Below are 19,859 nucleotides of genomic sequence, written 5' to 3'. Positions count from 1 at the left end.
CACTCTGAGGCAGTTGTCTAACTTTCCTTGTGCCTTTTGTTACTCGTCCAACAAAACTCCCAGGCTTGCCTGTTTTCCTACATCTGGCTTTCTCCTAGCCTACCAACTTTATAAAGTGACCCACTTTATTACAATGTAAATACTAGAGCTTTTTAACTTCTTTGTCCCCTTCAAGGGTTTCCTTTTTACCCTTTGGTAAGTTCTCCTCATGATCTTCACTGAGATCAATCTTTCATTTTCCATGTGAAGATTTCTCTTTGCTCCAATTTCTATCCCTCATGGACTGAAATTGATTGAGGAAGTCAAACTGTTTTATGGACCAGCTCATAATCATCAGCTACTTCAGCTGCTAACCTTGCCCTTTTCACTCTCTGCTCTTCTACAGGCAGTTAAATTTTGAATTTCTCCAAAATAATTGTCTCTAAGGGTGTCATAGGTTTGCTCTATTTTTAAAGCTCGTATCTGTCCATCAAAGTTACTCAGTTTAATCCTTTCAAACTCATTACAGGTTTGACCAGGGTCCCTCCTTAGATTCCTGAAACGTTGTCTGTAGGCTTCTGGTACAAGCTCATATGCACTTAATATGGGTTTTTTCACTTCCTCATACTCTCCAGATACCTCCTCTGAAAGGGGTGCAAATATCTCACTAGCCATACCTACAAGTTTTGTTTGGGTCCAAGAAAACCCACATTGCCACTGGCCATTACATTTGTTTAGCCACTTTTTCAAATGAGATGAAAAAGGCTTCCACATCCTTCTCATCAAATGTAGGCAAAGCTTGAACATACTTAAACAGTTTCTCATCAGCCTTTCACCCACCATGGATTTGCTCATCCCCACTGTCTTCCTCACTAGACTTGCCTTCAGCCTTCACCTCCTTCCTTTTCAGTTGACTTTCCTTTTTAAGTGACATTTTTGAAGTTCAAACTCTCTCTCTCTTTTTCTTTCTTCTCTGCTAAAGCCCTTCATTCGTTTTCTTTCTCTTCTCTTTTAACCATAACTCAAACTGTCTCATTTCTGTTGCCCGTTCCCGATCTCTTGCCTCTAACTCAAGCTGCTTCATTTGCAACTGAATTCTTCCCAACTTTACAAATTCTGAAGGTTTCTCCAGCAAGTTTAAATGCTGAGCTACTGCTGTAATTATCTCTCCTTTCCTCACAGAAGGAAACAGCTCTAATCCCAGCGTCTCTGCTAATCCCTGCAGCTTGGTTTTATTCACCTTCTGCAAAACTTCCAAAGTCACACCCAGAAACCGTTTGATGACTGAAAGAGTCATTATTAACCCAAGCTTCGTTTACCCAACCAAGCCAACATCCAAAATAAAGACACTAGCACCTACCATTCACTGTTTAAAATCCTGCAAAGAGCCCTTAATTTTTTATGGACTAGGTCAGACCACTCAAAACATTCTTAAGCAGGCAGCCCAGACCATAACTTTGCAATTTGTTTCAGTAAGTGTACAGTGAAAGTTACCCAGAGTAAGTTAGCTTGGTTGACTACCAGGTTTTAAAACAGACAAAAATTTATTCACAAAATTACACAATGAAACACAAAGAACAGAATAAAGAACACCTACAGAACTCAGTCTATCCAAACTAGACTGAATAATGTTGTTCAGAAAATACACAACAGTACCGATAACCAAACCCATTAAACACAGGGAAAATGAAACAGGTCGAAGTTAGAAGGGCAGAAGAAGAGAGAGTCTACCAGCCTGTTTCCACACAGCCCACAGCTGAACTTCTGAACTAGTTCTGGACTGAACTGCTCAGCTAGCTAGCTGGCCACACCCCATTGACTTATACAGGTTACTTCAAAAAACATAAAAGCTTTGGCCTAAAGACTCATCTGTTTACGTATAAACAAAAAGGCCTTTCATCTCACTATACCACACTCGGCTTTTTTGGAGCCCGGCCTGATATTGGCCCCTCTGAAAGAAAAGGAACAGCTTTTAGATAAAAAAGACCAGCTTTGTGACATCCAGCATCTTACCACATTCTTGGTATGTTCTTTTGTTTCAGTCTTCTTATCCTGGGCATTCCGGCCATTTTCACTCTCCGATGAATACTGCTGTACTGTAAGGGGAACTTGTTTCAGCTGTGCATACTGCAACTCCTGAAATCATACAACACCCCTCTATAGTTAAGAATCCAAAAAGAAGTTCAGCAGTGAACTATTGATGGAATTAACAAAATATAAAAGGAAACCAAAATCTAAATGTTACTCTAGTCACAGTGAAGAAGCAAAGGTACCCAGCAAACAATTTTTCTCTTTCCAACAATATTGGTAGAAATTGCACTGCACAGTTATCAGTTGTGGGTGTCTAGCAAACCTAAAGATTAGGCAAAACTATCCTAAAAAGCAAGGGAAAAGAAGAAAATTCAATTTAACACAAAATAATTTTATGATAAAATGCACAGTGCACTTTAAGAGAGGCACTTTGAGTAAGAGCTTGAGAAGTATTACATACACTAAGATGATCATCACCTGTGTAGTGAGTTGGTACTGTAAGTGCTCCAAAGTGGACAGACGATTCTGCACTTCCTGTGCTAGCTCTCTGGGAGACTGCGCAGGAGGAGCTGAGTGGCCAACAGCCACAGAGTGCTGACAACCTGCAAGTGAAAGATGTAGTTAAATAATTGAATTTAACAGTATCTGCAAAATAATGAAAACATGATCTTAGGATGTAAATGGCAATGAGGTGCAGAAAATATATATCTCTAATTGGAACTGAGCTATGAGATTGACATTCTACTGTATTTACTGAATTTATAATATGCTATTGTATAAAATACAATTCTTTTAAACCTGAAAACCATGAGTGGTATAACTGATAACATACCATCTAATTTAGATCTAACCAGTTCTGCACGGAGTCGGTTCCCCATCTCAATCAATTGCTGTTTGTCACGGGATATCTGACTGATGTAGCGAGCTGCCTGCTTTAGTTTGCCTTGCAAAACAGACACGGTAGAGCTTTGCTGCTTCGAAGGACTGTTAACCAATTTTGAGTGAACCAGTTGTTGTCGTAGTTGCAGAATTTCTGACTGAAGTTCCTTGATGACTTGAGTCTGGAGAAGAGAAACCAATGAGTAATCACCAACTCACTCCTGAAGCTACATTTGATGGGATAAAAACAACAAAGATTTAAGTGTCGTTCTGAGATTCGTTCTTGGCAATTTTGATGACTTAATTGCTTCTAAAATGTTTCAAAGCACAAGGATATAACTTTCTTTTTTCAGCTATTAGGATCCTGCCGTTCACATCTCCTTGACATTCAGCTTTTGCCTCTTTACTTGTTGCATTAGCACTCCTTTTAGTCTTACCCATGAAATTTACCCTTTTGTAATTTAATCCACCCTTCCTTCTGCACTATCAGCCTCTCTCCATTGTATTGCTAAAAAAAAAGAGACATGCTGTTGAAGCTTTTCATCCTGAATTCTTCAGGACAGACATAAGAATGCCAAATTTCAAACGGAGCAACAATTTATACTGCATTAGAAAAGGATGCTCATTGATTGCACTAGGGAACTAGTGTCAACTTGTCATTCTTGGTGGCATTGTCTCCACCAGTTAGTGTAAACCTACCACTGAACTTCAGTGTGTTTAAAAGAGGGCGTAAATTGGAGATCAAAAATGGTAGTCTGTATTCAAAGAATCACATTCAGTAACCAATTTACAAAACAAGTTAGCTACATACATGACCTCCCCTCACACTTGTTAAAATGCTTCAAACATTTAGCATGATGAATTACTGCCTGTTTGTGGCCAAGATTTTTATGCACATATTTTTTATACTGCTCACGTACGGTATGTACATACTATTTGCATGTCACGCATGTTATATTAGAGCATGGTCATGGTAAATAAAGCTACAACGGTCTTTTCAGATTTACTGATCAAAGCAGATTCAATGGTAATTTTCAAAAATAGAATTGACGCTTGGAAAGGAAAAATTGAAGGGCAATGGGGAAAGAGCAGTCAGTAGGAAGAATTGATGATATTTTAAGTGGTCAGCATAGGCTCCATTAACAAAAAGGCCTCTTTCGGTGCTGTATGACTATTATTTGATAAATTAAATTTGATGTGGTGCATAGAGAGAGAAATGTGTCAATCCTGTATGTTGCTGCAAGAAAGCCCAGTTAACAGGTAGCCCCAGGATCTGTAGCATTTATATTGGAAGGAAGCAATGAAGAATGTTGAAAAGTTTTTTTAAACAGGAACTTTTAACTCTGTTACTATGTTGCATGTTCATTAATATAAGTCTATAACAAACCAATGAATTGTAAAATAAATCCAAATAAGTGCACTGTGGTAAAAACACACTTGGTTCAAACTTAACAAGTAAGGGGCTCATAGGATTTACGTATAGATCCACATTCCTTCAAACTGAACTAAATTCAAGTAATTGATTTGATATGGGAATGTTTGTTATCTACCTGCAAACTGATTTCAATTTTTAAAAAATGCACTGTGTACTAGATATTCAGATTAATAATGCCCCAATATTGTCAAGTTTATTGGAATCCAAAATCAATACAAGTCCAATTATTTCTTAAGATTTTGAAGGCCTTTGGGAGAAGTTTGAATGAAAAAATTATTTTGACAGTTTTAAACATTTAACTCCTTTTTCTGCGTATTAACAAAGATTCAAATGTGCTACACACACACACACACATTATGATTTTGTAATTCTAAATTGGGCCATGTACAATAACACTGAAGTGTTTTGTTTGAATGCATATACAGGGTCAATACCTATTATGCAGTGCATCAATTCTTCTCCATGGGCAATAGCACATTAAACTAGGCCAGTGAAGGAAAATGTGTACAGATTAAACACTCAGAGGGAAATCTAGGTGTAAAGGATTTATTCATAACTAGATGCCTTGTGAATAATGGCTATGAAGTAAATATTTACCTGTTCAACCACAACTGGAGTACAGCCACTCACCAAATCCAGTTTCAGAGCGGAAACCTGGAAAGAAGATTAATTTTGACATAATAATTTTGAAAGGAAAAACTTATGTCGAAGTGCTGGTGTTGGACTGTGGTGGACAAAGTTAAAAATCACAACACCAGGTTATAGTCCAACAGGTTTATTTGGAAGTACAATGTTTTGGAGCACTGCTCCTTCATAACCCAGAGGTTGGTAGATGTTTAGGTTTGTTCCATATATCGTTTCAGTTGCATGACACTGTGATCTTTTGCTATACATTCTCTGTCTTATAATCCTGCTCCACAACTATTTAATGAAGGAGCAGTACTCAGAAAGCTAGTACTTCCACATAAACCTGTTGGACCATAACCTGGTGTTGTGAGATTTTTAACTTCATCATTATTAATAGTTAACTTTGCATAAGTATCATAAAACCTGTCCTCAAACATTTTCAATACAACATACAATCCAAAAACCAAGATGTACTGTAGCTTAGGTTCTACCTAAGGAGATACACCTTACATGCACAAGTACTTCTAGCTTGGATTAATAATTTGACAAGAGAGGACCATTTGTCAGAAACTACATCAGTATTATGGCAGGTACTAAGTGAAGTCAAAGCACTTTTTTTTCAGAAACAGGAAATGCTCATTCTCCTCATTGCTGACATTTCAGGAATATTTTGGCAGAGCCAAGGATTACTTCAATAACTCTTCTGTTGAAGTCATTTGTTTATTGATCCCAGCCAACAGTTTGCATTTGATATAACACCTTTAAATGCAGTAAAACATTCCAAGGCACTTCAGAGGAATGTCATCAAACAAAATTTGATGCCATGCCGCACAAGAATATATTACAGCAGATGAACACATTTTGATTAAGGAGATCCTTAAAAGAAGAGGCTAGTAAGAAGGTGGAGCGGTTTGGGGAAGGAATCCCAGAGGTTAGGACATCAGTAGCTGAACATATGGTCACTAACAATTGGTGATTAATGTGTAATTAAAATCAGGACGAAAAGGCCAGAAATAAAGAGGTACACGAATTCTGGAGGATTGAAAGTTGAGGTGTGGAGAGATTTAAAAAGCAGGATTTAAAAACCGTGGTAATGTTGGACCAATATAGATCAGATAGCACTGGGATCCTTTGAGTGTATTCTAATTCATGGAGTGTGGAATAAGGAATGTCAGCCAGGAAAACATTAAAATAGTCAAGTTCAGAAGTACCAAATGCATGGATAAGGGTTTTGGTAGATAAATTGAGCCAGGAGTTGATACAGGATTACCTGAGGATGGACAGAAGCATTCTTGACCAGGAAACTAGTCTGGTTGATACACGTGCAGGAGCTCAGCACAGATAGGATGCCAGGGCTCTACCTGGTCTGGTTGAACTTTAGAAAATGATAGAGAGGGACTGAACAGAGTTGATAGCTAAGGAGTGAAAGTTTTGACAGGAACACAAAACAACTACTTTTGTCTCCTCAATAAATAACCAGAGGAAGTTTCTGCTCATTCAAGACTGGTTGTCATTCGAGGATCACGAAAATTCACATACAGTGAAGAAGTTGAGAGTGAATGGTGAAGCTGAGCTTCACATCATCATTGTACAGGTGTACTAGCAGTTGGGTTTATACATGATGTTGCCAAGAGCCAGCATGTGGATGAGAAATAGGAAGGAGCCACTGTGGATAATCTTCTGACTACAACTGGACAGAAAAGAATGGAAACCGTGTGTGCCGTCACAATGAGCTGGATGACAGAAGAGAGGCTTTAGAAACATGTACTAACAGGAAAAAAGGTCTCAGAAATGAAACATGTTTATTTTGGGATTTAGAGACAGAATTTAACTCATTACCTCATTTCCTAAAGCCACAGCTTCTGCATTTTGTTGAAGGTTCCCCTTAAAGTATTCATCTGCCTCTCTGTGTGCTTCGACCAACTGTAATTCTAGTTCAGCAATTCGCTCATTTAACCTCACAATTTCTGCACTTGTTCGCTGTTGTTGACTAGTTAACTCATATCGCAATTGGTCAATTTCAACCTGCTTCTGACGTAACTGTGAAGAAACAGAAACATTACAGAATTGCAGGTAAAAGAGGTCAATTTCAGACTCCCATTTAAATAGATGTTAAATCAGAGCATAAGGTTCTCTTGTAATCTTATTTTCAATTGGCAGTGAGAAGCCTCTTATGTTGCATATGGTTTTTATCATAATTGAAGAACAGCTAACAATTGTCAGCATACATAGTAAGCCATGAAGTTTATATTTTCAAATTCCACACATTATACTCGAAAACAATTTACAGCTTTATACCAGTACATAATTGACTGAATTTTATGACAACTGTGTGCAGGAAAACAGGTGGGTGCATCAGTAAATTAGGGCAGCATGCCATTCAGGCTGTAAGCCCTTCTATCACTGACCTACCCAACCCTGTTCCCACTGTGATTTTACAAACAGCTGTGTTGTGTGGGTATCCAACCATGGAAGTTCCATCTGCATGTTCAGATCTATTACAGAACACTATCCCTATGACCGACCTGATCTAGAGCATGGCCACTATTCCAGTTGGTGGTGCCAATGTGCAGAGCAACTGGCTTCCCATTTCCAGCAGCTCTATGAGGCAGGGCTTCCTCCTGGAGATAAATGGAAGCCCCGTCTCATTTTAATTAAAGAACCATCACCTCAAAAATAGGCATATTTCTGACATGGAGTAGTTTAGCCTGAAGTAAGTACAATGCCCTGGCGATAATTTTCATTCTCTAAACTCATTAAAGATTTAGAGGACATTCAGTATTCTCTAGGAATCAATTATTAAAACTGATCTACATGCACAAAATTTTAAAGAGTGCAACACTCAGGTTTCAGTTCATGGCGGGGCTACATGCTTACAGAAACTGTGTCAATGTTTAGTCCGTAAAGAGATTAACACCCATGAAAACAAGCAAGAGTAATTTATGTAATCTTAACTCTAGGACTGTGATAGAACACACATCATATTTCCCACAAAGACTCTGAAAGTTTAAGCAGTGCATAACTATCTCTTACAGCCCAGAAAATGTCCATATTCAATCTCTGGTCTGTATCCAAACTAGATTATTTTGGCTAGACTGCATCACTTGGTAGCAGTGTCCTCTGGATTAGAGGAGAAATTAATGAGTGATCCTGTTGGGAATGCATATAAAAGAGTCAAATAAAATGCAGATGTAATGCTCCTACAGTTCAATAGCCAAACAATACTCATCAAGACTCACCTATGAATAATAGCTACCATGCTGATGGCATAACACTTGAAAATATTGCAATATGTGAGGAGTATAGCAATAAAACTCAAGAGGGCAAGGACAGGCTTGCAATTTACTGCAGGAAAGTGTGAAGTTTGTATGGAATAATGAAGCGTTTCTTTGTGACAAGTACAAGGACTGGTGAGAATTAAGGGTTATTGTATACAAAATATTGAAGGTGAAAGGACAAGGAGAAATTGTTTCATTGACAGAAGACTCAAGAACCAGAGGCCATCAGTTCAAAGTGATTAGCAAAAAAACACAAGGGCAACAGGAGAAAAATCATTTCATGCAGCAGATAGTTTGGATCTGGAATGCGCTGCAAATATTAGTTCAGTTAGCTGGATGGCTGGTTTGCAATGCAGACTGAAGCCAACAGTATGGGTTTAATTCCCTACACCAGCTGAGGTTACCATGGAGAATGCTCCTTCTCAACCTCTGCTCTTGCCTGTGCCGCGGAGACCCTCAGGTTAAGCCACCACCAGTTGTGTCTCTCTAATTGACAGCTTAGCCCTTTACCTTCTTGGGAGCCAGTTAGCTCAACTGGCTGGAGGCTAGCTGGCAATGCATAGTGACACCAACAGCATGAGATTAATTCCTGAACCAAGTGAGGTTGCCATGAAGGACTGTCTTTCTCAACTTCTCCCCACACCTGAAGCGTCGTGACCCTCATGTTAAACCACAGCCGGTCGTCTCTCTCTGATGGGAGAGCAGCCCTATGGGTTGGTAAGACTATGGGGACTTTACAACACAATTATCATTATTTTACTGACTGGAAAGCATTTTGGAATATCTTTGTTTCCTAAAATATACTACACATGTGCAGGTTCATTCGTTTTTTTATTCATGGTAAATGGTTCTGCAACTTAATTTCACAGGGTGTTCATAAAAGTAGAAAATCATTGACAATTATATTCACCATGATGAATTCTATCTTTGACTATAGTCAGCAATTTCAAAACTGTCATACTTAATGGCAGAAGTACATGTTTTTTAGTTTATCTTTTCTGCAACCTCGTGGAGATGCAAGTTGTCTTGAATTGTCTGTATTAATTGGGCTTTGACAAACTATTTTACTGAATCAGCAAGAATGGGCAGTCTTATTCTTTCAGCTGATGATTCAGACTAGCTCGTAAATTTTAGCCATGGCAGGTGAAAAGATATGTCTGGCTGTTTTGAGGCAATTTCACAATAGGTTTCTGTATGAATTATCCAGATTATTGTAGTACATTACCTGTTGTGTGAGCTGCATTACCAGAGAGTTCAAATGTACAATCCTAGCTTCATGCTTCTTTGTAGTAGCAGCTATAGAGATCTTTTCAGCACGAAGGCTAGCTAACATAAAAAGGAAAAGAAGGGATAACGTATAAAATATATTTAAAGTACAGAATTAAACCTTTCAATGTTATTGAGACACATTTATATAGCCAAGGCTAAATAGCAAAATGATATGGGCTTAAACTCCAAAGTGAAGGATTTAAGCTTTTGCCACTATGAATAATATCAGTAAGAGATGTAAATTGTGAAATGCTGTTCCCTAGAAGGCCATGGATTGAAAATTGTTAAATGTGTTGTCAGGCAATGTTATGGAGATGGTGGACAGGTGGTCCTCATCGCAGTAGAGGTGTATAGTTGGAAGATAATTTCAGGCTCAAGTTTAACACCAGTGTTGCAAACAATCTGGCTTAGTCTCAGTCACTTACCAGGCAGGAGAATAGAATTGATAGCTCGGGAATTAAATGCGTGGTGACAATCTATGGGAATAGTTTGGTCTTCCCTCTTATTAGAAAACCTAAGTTTAAGTGACTACAAGTGGAGATTGTAAGGTTTTGAGTCATATCAGTTGTATTTCATTTGTTTAATAAATCCAAACGGAGTTAAGACTGACACCTCTTTTCTTTCACCTTTAAACAATAATTCCCAGTTACCAAGTTAAACCTCTTACAACCAGCTGTTTGTAAATCGTCCAGAAGCCAACCTTTACGTAGCTTAGATTTATTAACAAACTGGAACATTAGAAATGTTGATATTTTCTAATCAGTCCATTCAGAAATGGTATTAGGCACACCTAGAGTAGGTATGACTTCAACACAGGTCTCTTGGCTCAGAGGTAGGTACAATACCATTGTATCACAAGGGCTTTCATGTCAATAATTCTAATAAACATGTTCAGAGATGTTATTACTCATCTCTGGAGCGGGGGGAGATTTGAACCCTGACTCCTGTTTCAGAGATAGGGACACTAACACTACGTCACCAGAGCCCTAAGTGCCTTCACATAAAGTTTCTAATGCTACCACCTTCATCAGAAGACACTCAAATGTAATTTATACAATTAACACTCACAATATTTAACTGGGGGAAATTTCTACATATCCAGTATTGGATGTCGGACAGCAGTCTGACATTTTAGAGAGAGTGCACTGATTGAAGGAAATGGTGCTGTTGTACAGCTAAGGGGAACATTTGGAAACTAACACTAAGCTTTTAGATGTTGTTTCTCATTAACATACTGTGCCTAAGCAAAGTCCAAGAATATATAGGAAAAGAAGTTAGAGTCATAGTGTCATCCAGCATGGAAATAGTCCCTTCAGTCTACCATGTCTATGCCAACCAACAAAAACCAAACCACACTAATTTCATTTACCTGCATTTGGTCCGCAGCTTACTATGCCCTGTCATTTTATGTACTCATCCAGATGCCTCAAACATTGAGAGAGCCTCCACCACCCTCTCAGCAGCATGTTCCAAATATCTACCACTGTCTGGGTGAAAAAAAGTTTTCCTCAGATCTCCTCTAAACTACTTACTCCTGCCAATCACATTCCTCTGATCATATGGCAACTAGACTGCACACAGTATTCCAACTGTGGCCTGACCAATATTTTATAAATTAATAATGAGGCTTTCTTGCTTCTAGATTCTTTGTCCTGGCTAATGAAGGCATAAACCCCATTAACCACCCTGTCTACCTGTGCTGATACCTTCAGGAATCTACGGACTTGTACACCAAGGTCCCTTTGTTCTTCAGAGTCAAAAGGTATGGCACTGGAAAAGTACAGCCGGTCAGGCAGCATCCAAAGAGCAGGAGAGTCGACGTTTCAAACATAAGCTCTTCACCATCCGCGGATGCTGCCTGATTGGCTGTGCTTTTCCAGCACCACACTTTTTGGACTGATCTCCACCATCTGCAGTCCTCATTTTCTCCCTTAGTTCTTCAGTACTCCCTAAGGACCTACCATAAAATGCATATATTATTCCCTTTTTAGACCTCTCAAAATGCATCACCTTGCACAATTGGATTGAATTCTAATCTGCCATTGCTCTGCCAATTTTACCAGCTGATCAATATCAGACAGTAGCCTGAGATCATCCTCTTCACTATTAACAACATCACCAATTTTCATGTCTTCTGCAAACTTACTAATGATACTTTCTGTGGGAGAAGGGAAACCATTTTGATTGTGGAAGCCATTTTTCCTGCTTATAGGAGACATACAAGCTAATTTGCTGAAGCCATTCACAGGAATTGGCTATGAAAGCCAATTTCCTGACCAGAGGAAACAATTTAGTCAAATGGCCTGCTAATTGGATTCTCTCACTGACAAATGCAGTTGTACTGTATTCACTGATGCGGTACAAACCGCATCCACTGACGAGTCCCCCGAGTGGTCTCTTTCCTCATGAGAACTCCAGCTAAAACAATACCCCTGCAGACAAGATGTCCAAACTATTTATTATTGATAGTCTCTGACCACTTGCTACTATGAACAGGATGCCACCTGATCAGTTTCAATTGTTCAATTAATCAATGTTGTTAGACCAGTAGTGTTGTTAGCCTTTTAATATTGTTAAACCATCTATCATAGTTAGACCTGTATTGTTCTGTAACAAACAATCAGCCATTTGTTGTAACCCTTTATATGCCTGTAGCTAAGGGAAGAGGTTAAAACTCATCAGTGCTGAGCGGCCATTCTGAGATGAGCAGTCATTGACCTCTTCCCACGATATCATGAAATAAACAAATGTGTAATTTCACAAGGTCTGTGTACAAGGTTTCTTGGAAACAGGACATTTCTCCGGCACCTTCCATATTCACATCCAAGTCATTAATGCACATAATAAAACAGTAAGGGTCTCATCACCGAACCATGTGGTACACTGCTGTTCACAGGCTTCCAATTACAAAAACCCTCCACTGTCATCCTTTGCCTCCTATTTGTAAGCCAATTTTGGATCCAGTTTGCAACTTGCTTTGGATCCCCTAGGTTCTTACCTTTTGGACCAGCATTCCACATGAGACCTTGTCAAAGGCCTAATTAAAGTCCATGTAAAATCAACTACATTACCCTTTTCAATATATTTACTCACCTTTTCAAAAGTCTCAATTAAATCAGTCAAACAGGATCTTCCACTAAATATCGGTGCTGATCATCCTTGATCAATCCCTGCCTGTCTAAATTATTTGATTAATCTTTCCTTCAGAAGTTTTTCCAATAATTTCCTACTACTGAGGTCAAACGAACTCATCTGTAATTACCTGCCCCATCCTTGCTGACCTTCTTGAACAAAGGAACCACATTAGCGATCCCCAAGTCACCTGTGGCCAGCAATATTTGCCAGGGCTCCAGCAATCTCCTCCCTTGCCTCCCATAACAGCTTGGGATGCAATTCAGGGATTTATGGCCCTAAATGCCTGCTAAGACATCTACTATCTCTTCCTCATTAAGATTAATGTTTTCCAGAACCTCACCATCCCAACTGAAATCCCTAGTTACAGCGTCTTTCTCCTTTGTGAATACAAATGAGAAATATTTATTTACATGTCCACTGGCTCCATGCACATGTTGCCCCTTTGGTTTCTAATAGGTCCCCCTTTTTCTCTGGTAATTCTCCCACTTTTAATAAACTTATAAAAAGCTTTGGGGTTTTCCTTGATCCCATCTGCCAAAGATATGACACCTCTTTGCCCTTCTCATTTCCTTTTTACGTAACCTTCTATACTTTCTGTACTTTTGAAGAGCCTGTCTCCTTTTTAAATGCACTATATCTGACATACGCTTTCTTCTTTTTCTTTATCAACCTTTCTGTATTCCTCACCTACTGTGTCTATTGCTCCTGATGTGGTCTCCTCTACACTGGGGAGATGGAACGCAAACTTGAGCCTTTCAGGGAACATTTCTGGGGGACACACCCCAACAAGCCCACCACCCTGTGGCTGACCACTTCAACTCCCCCTCCCAGTCCATCAAGGACATGCAAGTTCTGGGCCACCTCCATTGCCAAATCCAAGCCACCTAATGGCAGGAGGAAGAACATCTCATCTTCTGCCTTAGGACCCTTCAACCACACAGTATCAATGTTGACTTCACCAGTTTCCTTATCTTCCCTCCCCCCACCTCATCCCAGATCCAACCCTCCAACTCAGCACCGCCCTCTTGATCTGTCCCACCTGTTCATCTTGCTTCCCACCTATCCGCTCCACCCTCCCCACCGACCAATCACAATCACACCCACCTGCATCACCTATCGCCTTCCCAACTACCTCCTCAACAGCCTCACCCCCACCCTCTCTCAGCCCCCTTCCCGATGGAGGGCTGATGCCCGAAATGTCATCCTCTGCTCCACGGATGCTGCCTGACCAGCTGTGTTTTTCCAGCGCCACACTTTTCAACTCTTTATATTCCTTGACATCCAGGGTTCCGCAGGCTTACAGCCCTTGCTCTTAAGAGAAACATATTGGCCTTGAATTCTCACTATACTACTTTTAAAGGACTCCTACTTTTCATCTGTCATTGCTCTGTCCATTTTACCAGCTGATCAATATCAAACTGTAACCTCAGACCATCCTCTTCACCATCAACACCACCATCAATTTTTATGTCATTTGCAAAAACTTACTAATTATACGGGTGTAGGTTTGCTCGCTGAGCTGTAGGTTTCATGTCCAGACGTTTCATTACCTGGCTAGGTAACATCATCAGTGGCGACCTCCAAGTGAAGCAAAGCTGTTGTCTCCTGCTTTCTATTTATATCCTTCTCCTGGATGGGGTTCCTGGGGTTTGTGGTGATGTCATTTCCTGTTCGTTTTCTGAGGGGTTGATAGGTGGCATCTAGATCGGTGTGTTTGTTTATGGCGTTGTGGTTGGAGTGCCAGGCCTCTAGAAATTCTCTGTCATGTCTTTGCTTAGCCTGTCCCAGGATAGATGTGTTGTCCCAGTCGAAATGGAGTTTTTTTTCCCATCCGTGTGTAGGGATACGAGGGAAAGAGGGTCGTGTCTTTTTGTGGCTAGCTGGTGTTCGTGCATCCTGGTGGCTAACTTTCTTCCTGTTTGTCCTACGCAGTGTTTGTGGCAGTCCTTGCATAGAATTTTGTAGATGACTTTGGTTTTGTCCATGGGTTGTACTGGGTCTTTTAAGTTTGTTAGTTTTTGTTTGAGAGTGTTGGTGGGTTTGTGTGCTACTGGGATTCTGAGGGGTCTTAGTAGTCTGGCTGTCATTTCTGAAACTTCTTTGATGTACAGTAAGGTGGTTAGGGTTTCTGGCTGTGTTTGGTCTGCTTGTCGTGGTTTGTTCTTGAGGAATCTATGCACTATTATTTGAGTATCCGTTCTTCTTGAATACGTTGTATAGGTGGTTCTTCTCTGTTTTCCAAAGTTCGTCTGTGCTGCAGTGTGTGGTGGCTCGTTGGAATAGTGTTGTGATACAGCTTCGTTTGTGTGTGTTGGGATGGTTGCTGGTGTAGTTAAGTATTTGGTCAGTGTTTGTCGGTTTTCTGTATACACAGGTTTGTAGTTCTCCGTTGTCCTTTCTTTCGACTGTGACATCCAGGAATGCGAGTTTGTTGTCGGTTTCTTTCGGAAGTTTCAGAAATGACAGCCAGACTACTAAGACCCCTCGGAATCCTAGCAGCACACAAACCCACCAACACTCTCCAACAAAAACTAACAAACTTAAAAGACCCAGTACAACCCATGGACAAAACCAATGTCATCTACAAAATTCTATGCAAGGACTGCCACAAACACTGCGTAGGACAAACACGAAGAAAATTAGCCACCAGTATACACGAACACCAGCTAGCCACAAAAAGACACTACCCTCTCTCCTCGTAGCCCTACACACGGATGAAAAAAACCACCATTTCGACTGGGACAACACATCTATCCTGGGACAGGCTAAGCAAAGACATGCCAGAGAATTCCTAGAGGGCTGGCACTCCAACCACAATGCCATAAACTAACGCATAGATCTAGACGCCATCTATCAACCCCTCAGAAAACAAACAGGAAATGACATCACCACAAACCCCAGGAACCCCATCCAGGAGAAAGATATAAATAGAAAGCAGGAGACAACAGCTTCGCTTCACTTGGAGGTCGCCACTGATGATGTTACCTAGCCAGGTAATGAAACGTCTGGATATCAAACCTACAGCTCAGCGAGCAAACCTACACCCTAAACCTCAACCTGAGCTACAATCCTTCACAAACCTTGCAATTACTAATTATGCCTTCTACATTCAAGTTTTTAATTTATATAACAACAGTAAGGGTCCCAACACTGAACCATGTGACATACTGATGGTTATGGGCTTCCAATTACAAAAACAACCTTCCACCATCATCCTTTGCCTCCTATTTGGAAGCCAAGTTTGGATCCAAGTAACTGCTCCCAGTCTTTCTTTGTGAGATTAGATTAGATTAGATTAGATTACTTACAATGTGGAAACAGGCCCTTCAGCCCAACCTTCCAATCCCATCTAATGAAATTGAAATTAGCTTTCCTCCAGTTTAAACACTTAACTTCTGCACTGTCCTTATTCATAATGTCTTTGAAACACACAAGGTTATGGTCATTATCCCCAAAATGCTCATCCACTGAATCTTCAACCACTTGACCAGCTTCATTCCTTAGGATTAGGTCTAGATCTGCCCCATCTCTAGCTGGACTATCTACATACTGACACAGCTCTCCTGGATGCACTTTGAAAATTCCATCCCATCTAATCTTTTCATACTAAGGCAATCCCAGTTAATACTAGCAAAGTTGATGTTGCCTACAACTATAACCCTGCTTCTCTCACACCTTTCTATGATTTGCTTATACATGAGGTCCGCTATCTCCCTCGAACATTTTGGTAGTCTGTTGTACAATCCCAGCAAGGTAACTGCTCCTTTTCTTTATTTCTAAGTTCTACCCAAATAGCCTCATTTGAAGACCCTTCTAGGGCACCCTCTCTCATTACTGCAGTGATGGTTTCCTTTATCAAAAATGCAATGTCCCACCTTTCCTACACTCCTACTATCGCACCTGAAACCTCTATACCCTGCAGTGTTTATCTGCCAGTCCTGTTCTTCCTCCAACCAAGTCTCAATGATTGTAACAATATCATATTCCCATGTACTGATTAATGCTCTAAGCTTACCTGCCTTACCAGTCAGGCTCATAGATAAAAATAGATAGAGTTTACACTGCTAGACCTCTTATATGCCATATCCTATCCCTGGTCTTCTCCACTCACTGGACAGTTCTAGCATTCCTTCTATATCTGATTGGATCTGGCTTCTAACTTTACATCTACTCTGTGTCCCTTCCCACTGCCAGATCAGTTTAAAATCTCCCTACCAGCATGAGTTAATGTCCCAGCAAGAAACAAACCCTTTCTGGTTCAGATGCAACCCCTCCATCTTGTACAGGCCCCACCTACCCTGAAAGCTGTCCCAATACTCCAAAAATCTTTCTTCCTACACCATCCCTTTAGCAATATGTTCATCTGAATTACCTTCTTATTCCTACAGTCAGTAGGACGTGGCACTGGAAGTAATCTGGAGATTACAACCTTAATAGCCTCTTTAATCTACTATCCAACTCTCTAAATTCCTTCAGCCGGAGGTTATGTCTATTTTACCCATGTTGTTGGTACTGATATGTACCAAGACTGCTGGCTATTCATCCTCCCCTTCAGTACATCCTGCAGATCCTCTGAAACATCCCTGACCCTGGCACCAGGGAAACAACATACTGTTCAAAAGTCTTGCTTGCTACCACAGAACCACCTAGCAGTTCTCCTTCCAGGTGAATCCCCTATAATTGAAGTTGTCCCACTCTTTTTCCTTACCTGCTGTACAGCAGAGCGAACTGTGGTGCCACAACCTTGGCTGTTTTGTCCTAAGATGCCATTTCGCTCCCTTCCCTCCCCACCCCAACCGCCCACAAGAGTATTCAAAATGGTGTATCTGTTTGAGCAGGAGGTGGCTACAGGGGACTCCTAACACAGCCTGCCCACGCTTATTCCTGTGTCTGGTGGTCACCCAATGCTTTTTTGCTTGTGTAGGTCTTACTTGCGGTGTGATCAACTCACTAAATGTGCTATCCACAACATCTGCAGAATAACAGATGCTCCACAGTGAGTCCATCCATAGCTCCAGGTGCTCCAATCAGCTAATCAGGAGCTGCAACTGAACACACTTCCTGCATATATGTATTGCCATGGCCACTAGAAGAGTGCCCGATTTCCCACATAATACAGGAGGAGCATTCCACGGGACTATGTTCTCCTGCCATTGTTAACCTTATCAATTGCGGATAATAAACTAGGAACCTGTTACTTAACCTTCTACTCCACAAAGCAGATTTTTCCTTCTGTCTCAATTCTTAACAACTACAAACAACAGAAAATAAAAACTTTACACACTCTATCTCTCTCCCAGTCCTACTCACTCAGCCTTTAAAATTAATTCCTAAGCAACCAATCCTCTTGCCCTACGTCAGTTTTTGATGAGGAGTTCTGCCTCTGGTTATAGGTTCGCACTTTATGGCAGGTGATTCTCTGGCTATGATTGAATGTGCAAAAATGGAGCCATTGAAGTGCAGTTCAAACATGTTCATTGCGAGTGAAGACATGTTGGAGAAGGATGGCAGAGTTAACCATTTCAAAGAATGCAGACAAATCACGAAGAAACAAGAGGGATAGTTTACCTTTGTCAATCACAGAGGATGATAGAAATAAAATGGAGCCATTTCATGTACAGAAAGGCAAAGCAGCTAATCATTCAAGGATTGGATAATTATCTGAAGAGAAAGATTTACAGGGCTAAGGGGAACAAACAGAGAGGCATGGGACCAGCGATGTTCGTCTTGCTACAACCATTCTGTGAATCTATCATTACTACCACTTGACAATGCACCCTCTGAGGTCCTGGCTAGAATGAACAGATATGGCAAAACAACTAAATATCTGGTCCATCATTTGTACATTGCTTGATTTTGTGGATGACATTATAATTCTTCCTGTAATGATGATTCAATGGGCAGATCAACAACTTTAAAATTGTACATCTCTTTTAAAAAAACATCAGTTCAATATTAAAATTCACAAAAGGGCAGACTTCTACTCTTTAAATAAAGAAGAAGCTATTCTTGTGGAATAACTGGTGAATTAAATAGCCAAATTGTGAATAAGGATCTGGTAAGAAAGGGCAAAGGAATGGAATAATTGCAATAGTGGAAATAAGGATGGAATCAATTTGTAATAATAAATTCAGAGTATCACATAACATTATAGCATACTGGTTATCCTTGAAAATGATGAGAAGCAATACATTTGGAGCAGCATTATATAGTGTATTACATGTGATCCTGTAGGTTAAAAGAGTTTTGAGGTGAATGAAAATTTTGGAACTTGCATAATTTATGATGCTGCACGTTTCACAATGAAGTGTTCTTACCTACAGTCTCATTTAAAGTACGAGTGTGGTTCTGAAGATAGGTAATATCTGCAGGGAGGCTTGGATTGGGAACCTTGTTTTTATTAGAAGTTTTTGAAATATCTTCTAGTTGTCCTTCCAACTTTCTGCACTTTTGTTTCAGTTCATGAACCTCATCTTCCAAAGATTTAACATACTCTTGAAGAGTAGAGAAATAATATTGGAGTCATTTCAAATTAAAGTATATAGTAATTTTGTATCAGTTTGCTCACATTATTATACATCAGAGGCAAAAAAGCAGAAAATTAATCTCAGTCAATGTTTCTGGTTTAAGAACAGAAAGTCCTGTAGAAACTCAGCAGGCCTTCCAGCATATGAAGATAGAGAAACACAGTTAACATTTCAAATCCAATATGAATTCCTTGGACGTGCTTCTGGTTGGCCCAATGCACAGAGAGATAACAAACAAGATGCTAGCAGGTGTGATTACTGGGATATATTGAGATTTTAGGAAAGTTTTCTTTCTAACTTATTTTGTGCAACAGAATTCTATTCTGTCATCACATCCATTTTGATTTCATTAAATAAAAGGAGCAATAAAATCAGAGATAGGAAATTTGTATAAAAATGTATTAAAATTAAGGACTTGCTGTGAAATGCATTTAAAATCGCATTATCTTATTCAGTTGAATATACAGACCAAAGCATTGCAAAGCATTCTCATTTCCCCATTAACTTCCCACTGCACTGGGTATCATGTTTGCACAAATCAAGCCCTTTTTCACTACACTGGATATCAGTCTGTACTGAGTCCCCATTCACTGTTCTGAGTATCCCTCTCTACTGACCAAAACCCCATTCAATGTACCAAGTTCCACATTCATTAGATTAGATTAGATTACTTACTGTGTGGAAACAGGCCCTTTGGCC

At 40.0% G+C, this 19,859-nt stretch overlaps 1 protein-coding gene across 2 annotated transcripts in view; it reads right to left on the bottom strand.

Annotated features, from left to right (window-relative positions):
• The window catches only part of ccdc57 (coiled-coil domain containing 57), a 183,516-nt gene that overhangs the window by 29,722 nt on the left and 133,935 nt on the right, over nucleotides 1-19,859 (bottom strand). For both annotated transcript variants that reach the window (XM_072558516.1, XM_072558517.1), the window contains 7 exons: nucleotides 18,951-19,127; nucleotides 9,455-9,555; nucleotides 6,791-6,991; nucleotides 4,922-4,978; nucleotides 2,843-3,071; nucleotides 2,488-2,612; nucleotides 1,993-2,115 (listed from right to left, as the gene is read on the bottom strand). In XM_072558516.1, coding sequence (XP_072414617.1) covers nucleotides 1,993-2,115; nucleotides 2,488-2,612; nucleotides 2,843-3,071; nucleotides 4,922-4,978; nucleotides 6,791-6,991; nucleotides 9,455-9,555; nucleotides 18,951-19,127 — 1,013 coding nt within the window. The remainder of the gene's footprint in view (nucleotides 1-1,992; nucleotides 2,116-2,487; nucleotides 2,613-2,842; nucleotides 3,072-4,921; nucleotides 4,979-6,790; nucleotides 6,992-9,454; nucleotides 9,556-18,950; nucleotides 19,128-19,859) is intronic.

This window comes from Chiloscyllium punctatum, chromosome 39 (assembly GCF_047496795.1).
Source record: "Chiloscyllium punctatum isolate Juve2018m chromosome 39, sChiPun1.3, whole genome shotgun sequence".
In the NCBI taxonomy this organism is placed as follows: domain Eukaryota; kingdom Metazoa; phylum Chordata; class Chondrichthyes; order Orectolobiformes; family Hemiscylliidae; genus Chiloscyllium; species Chiloscyllium punctatum.
This window is presented reverse-complemented; position numbering and strand designations above follow the sequence as displayed.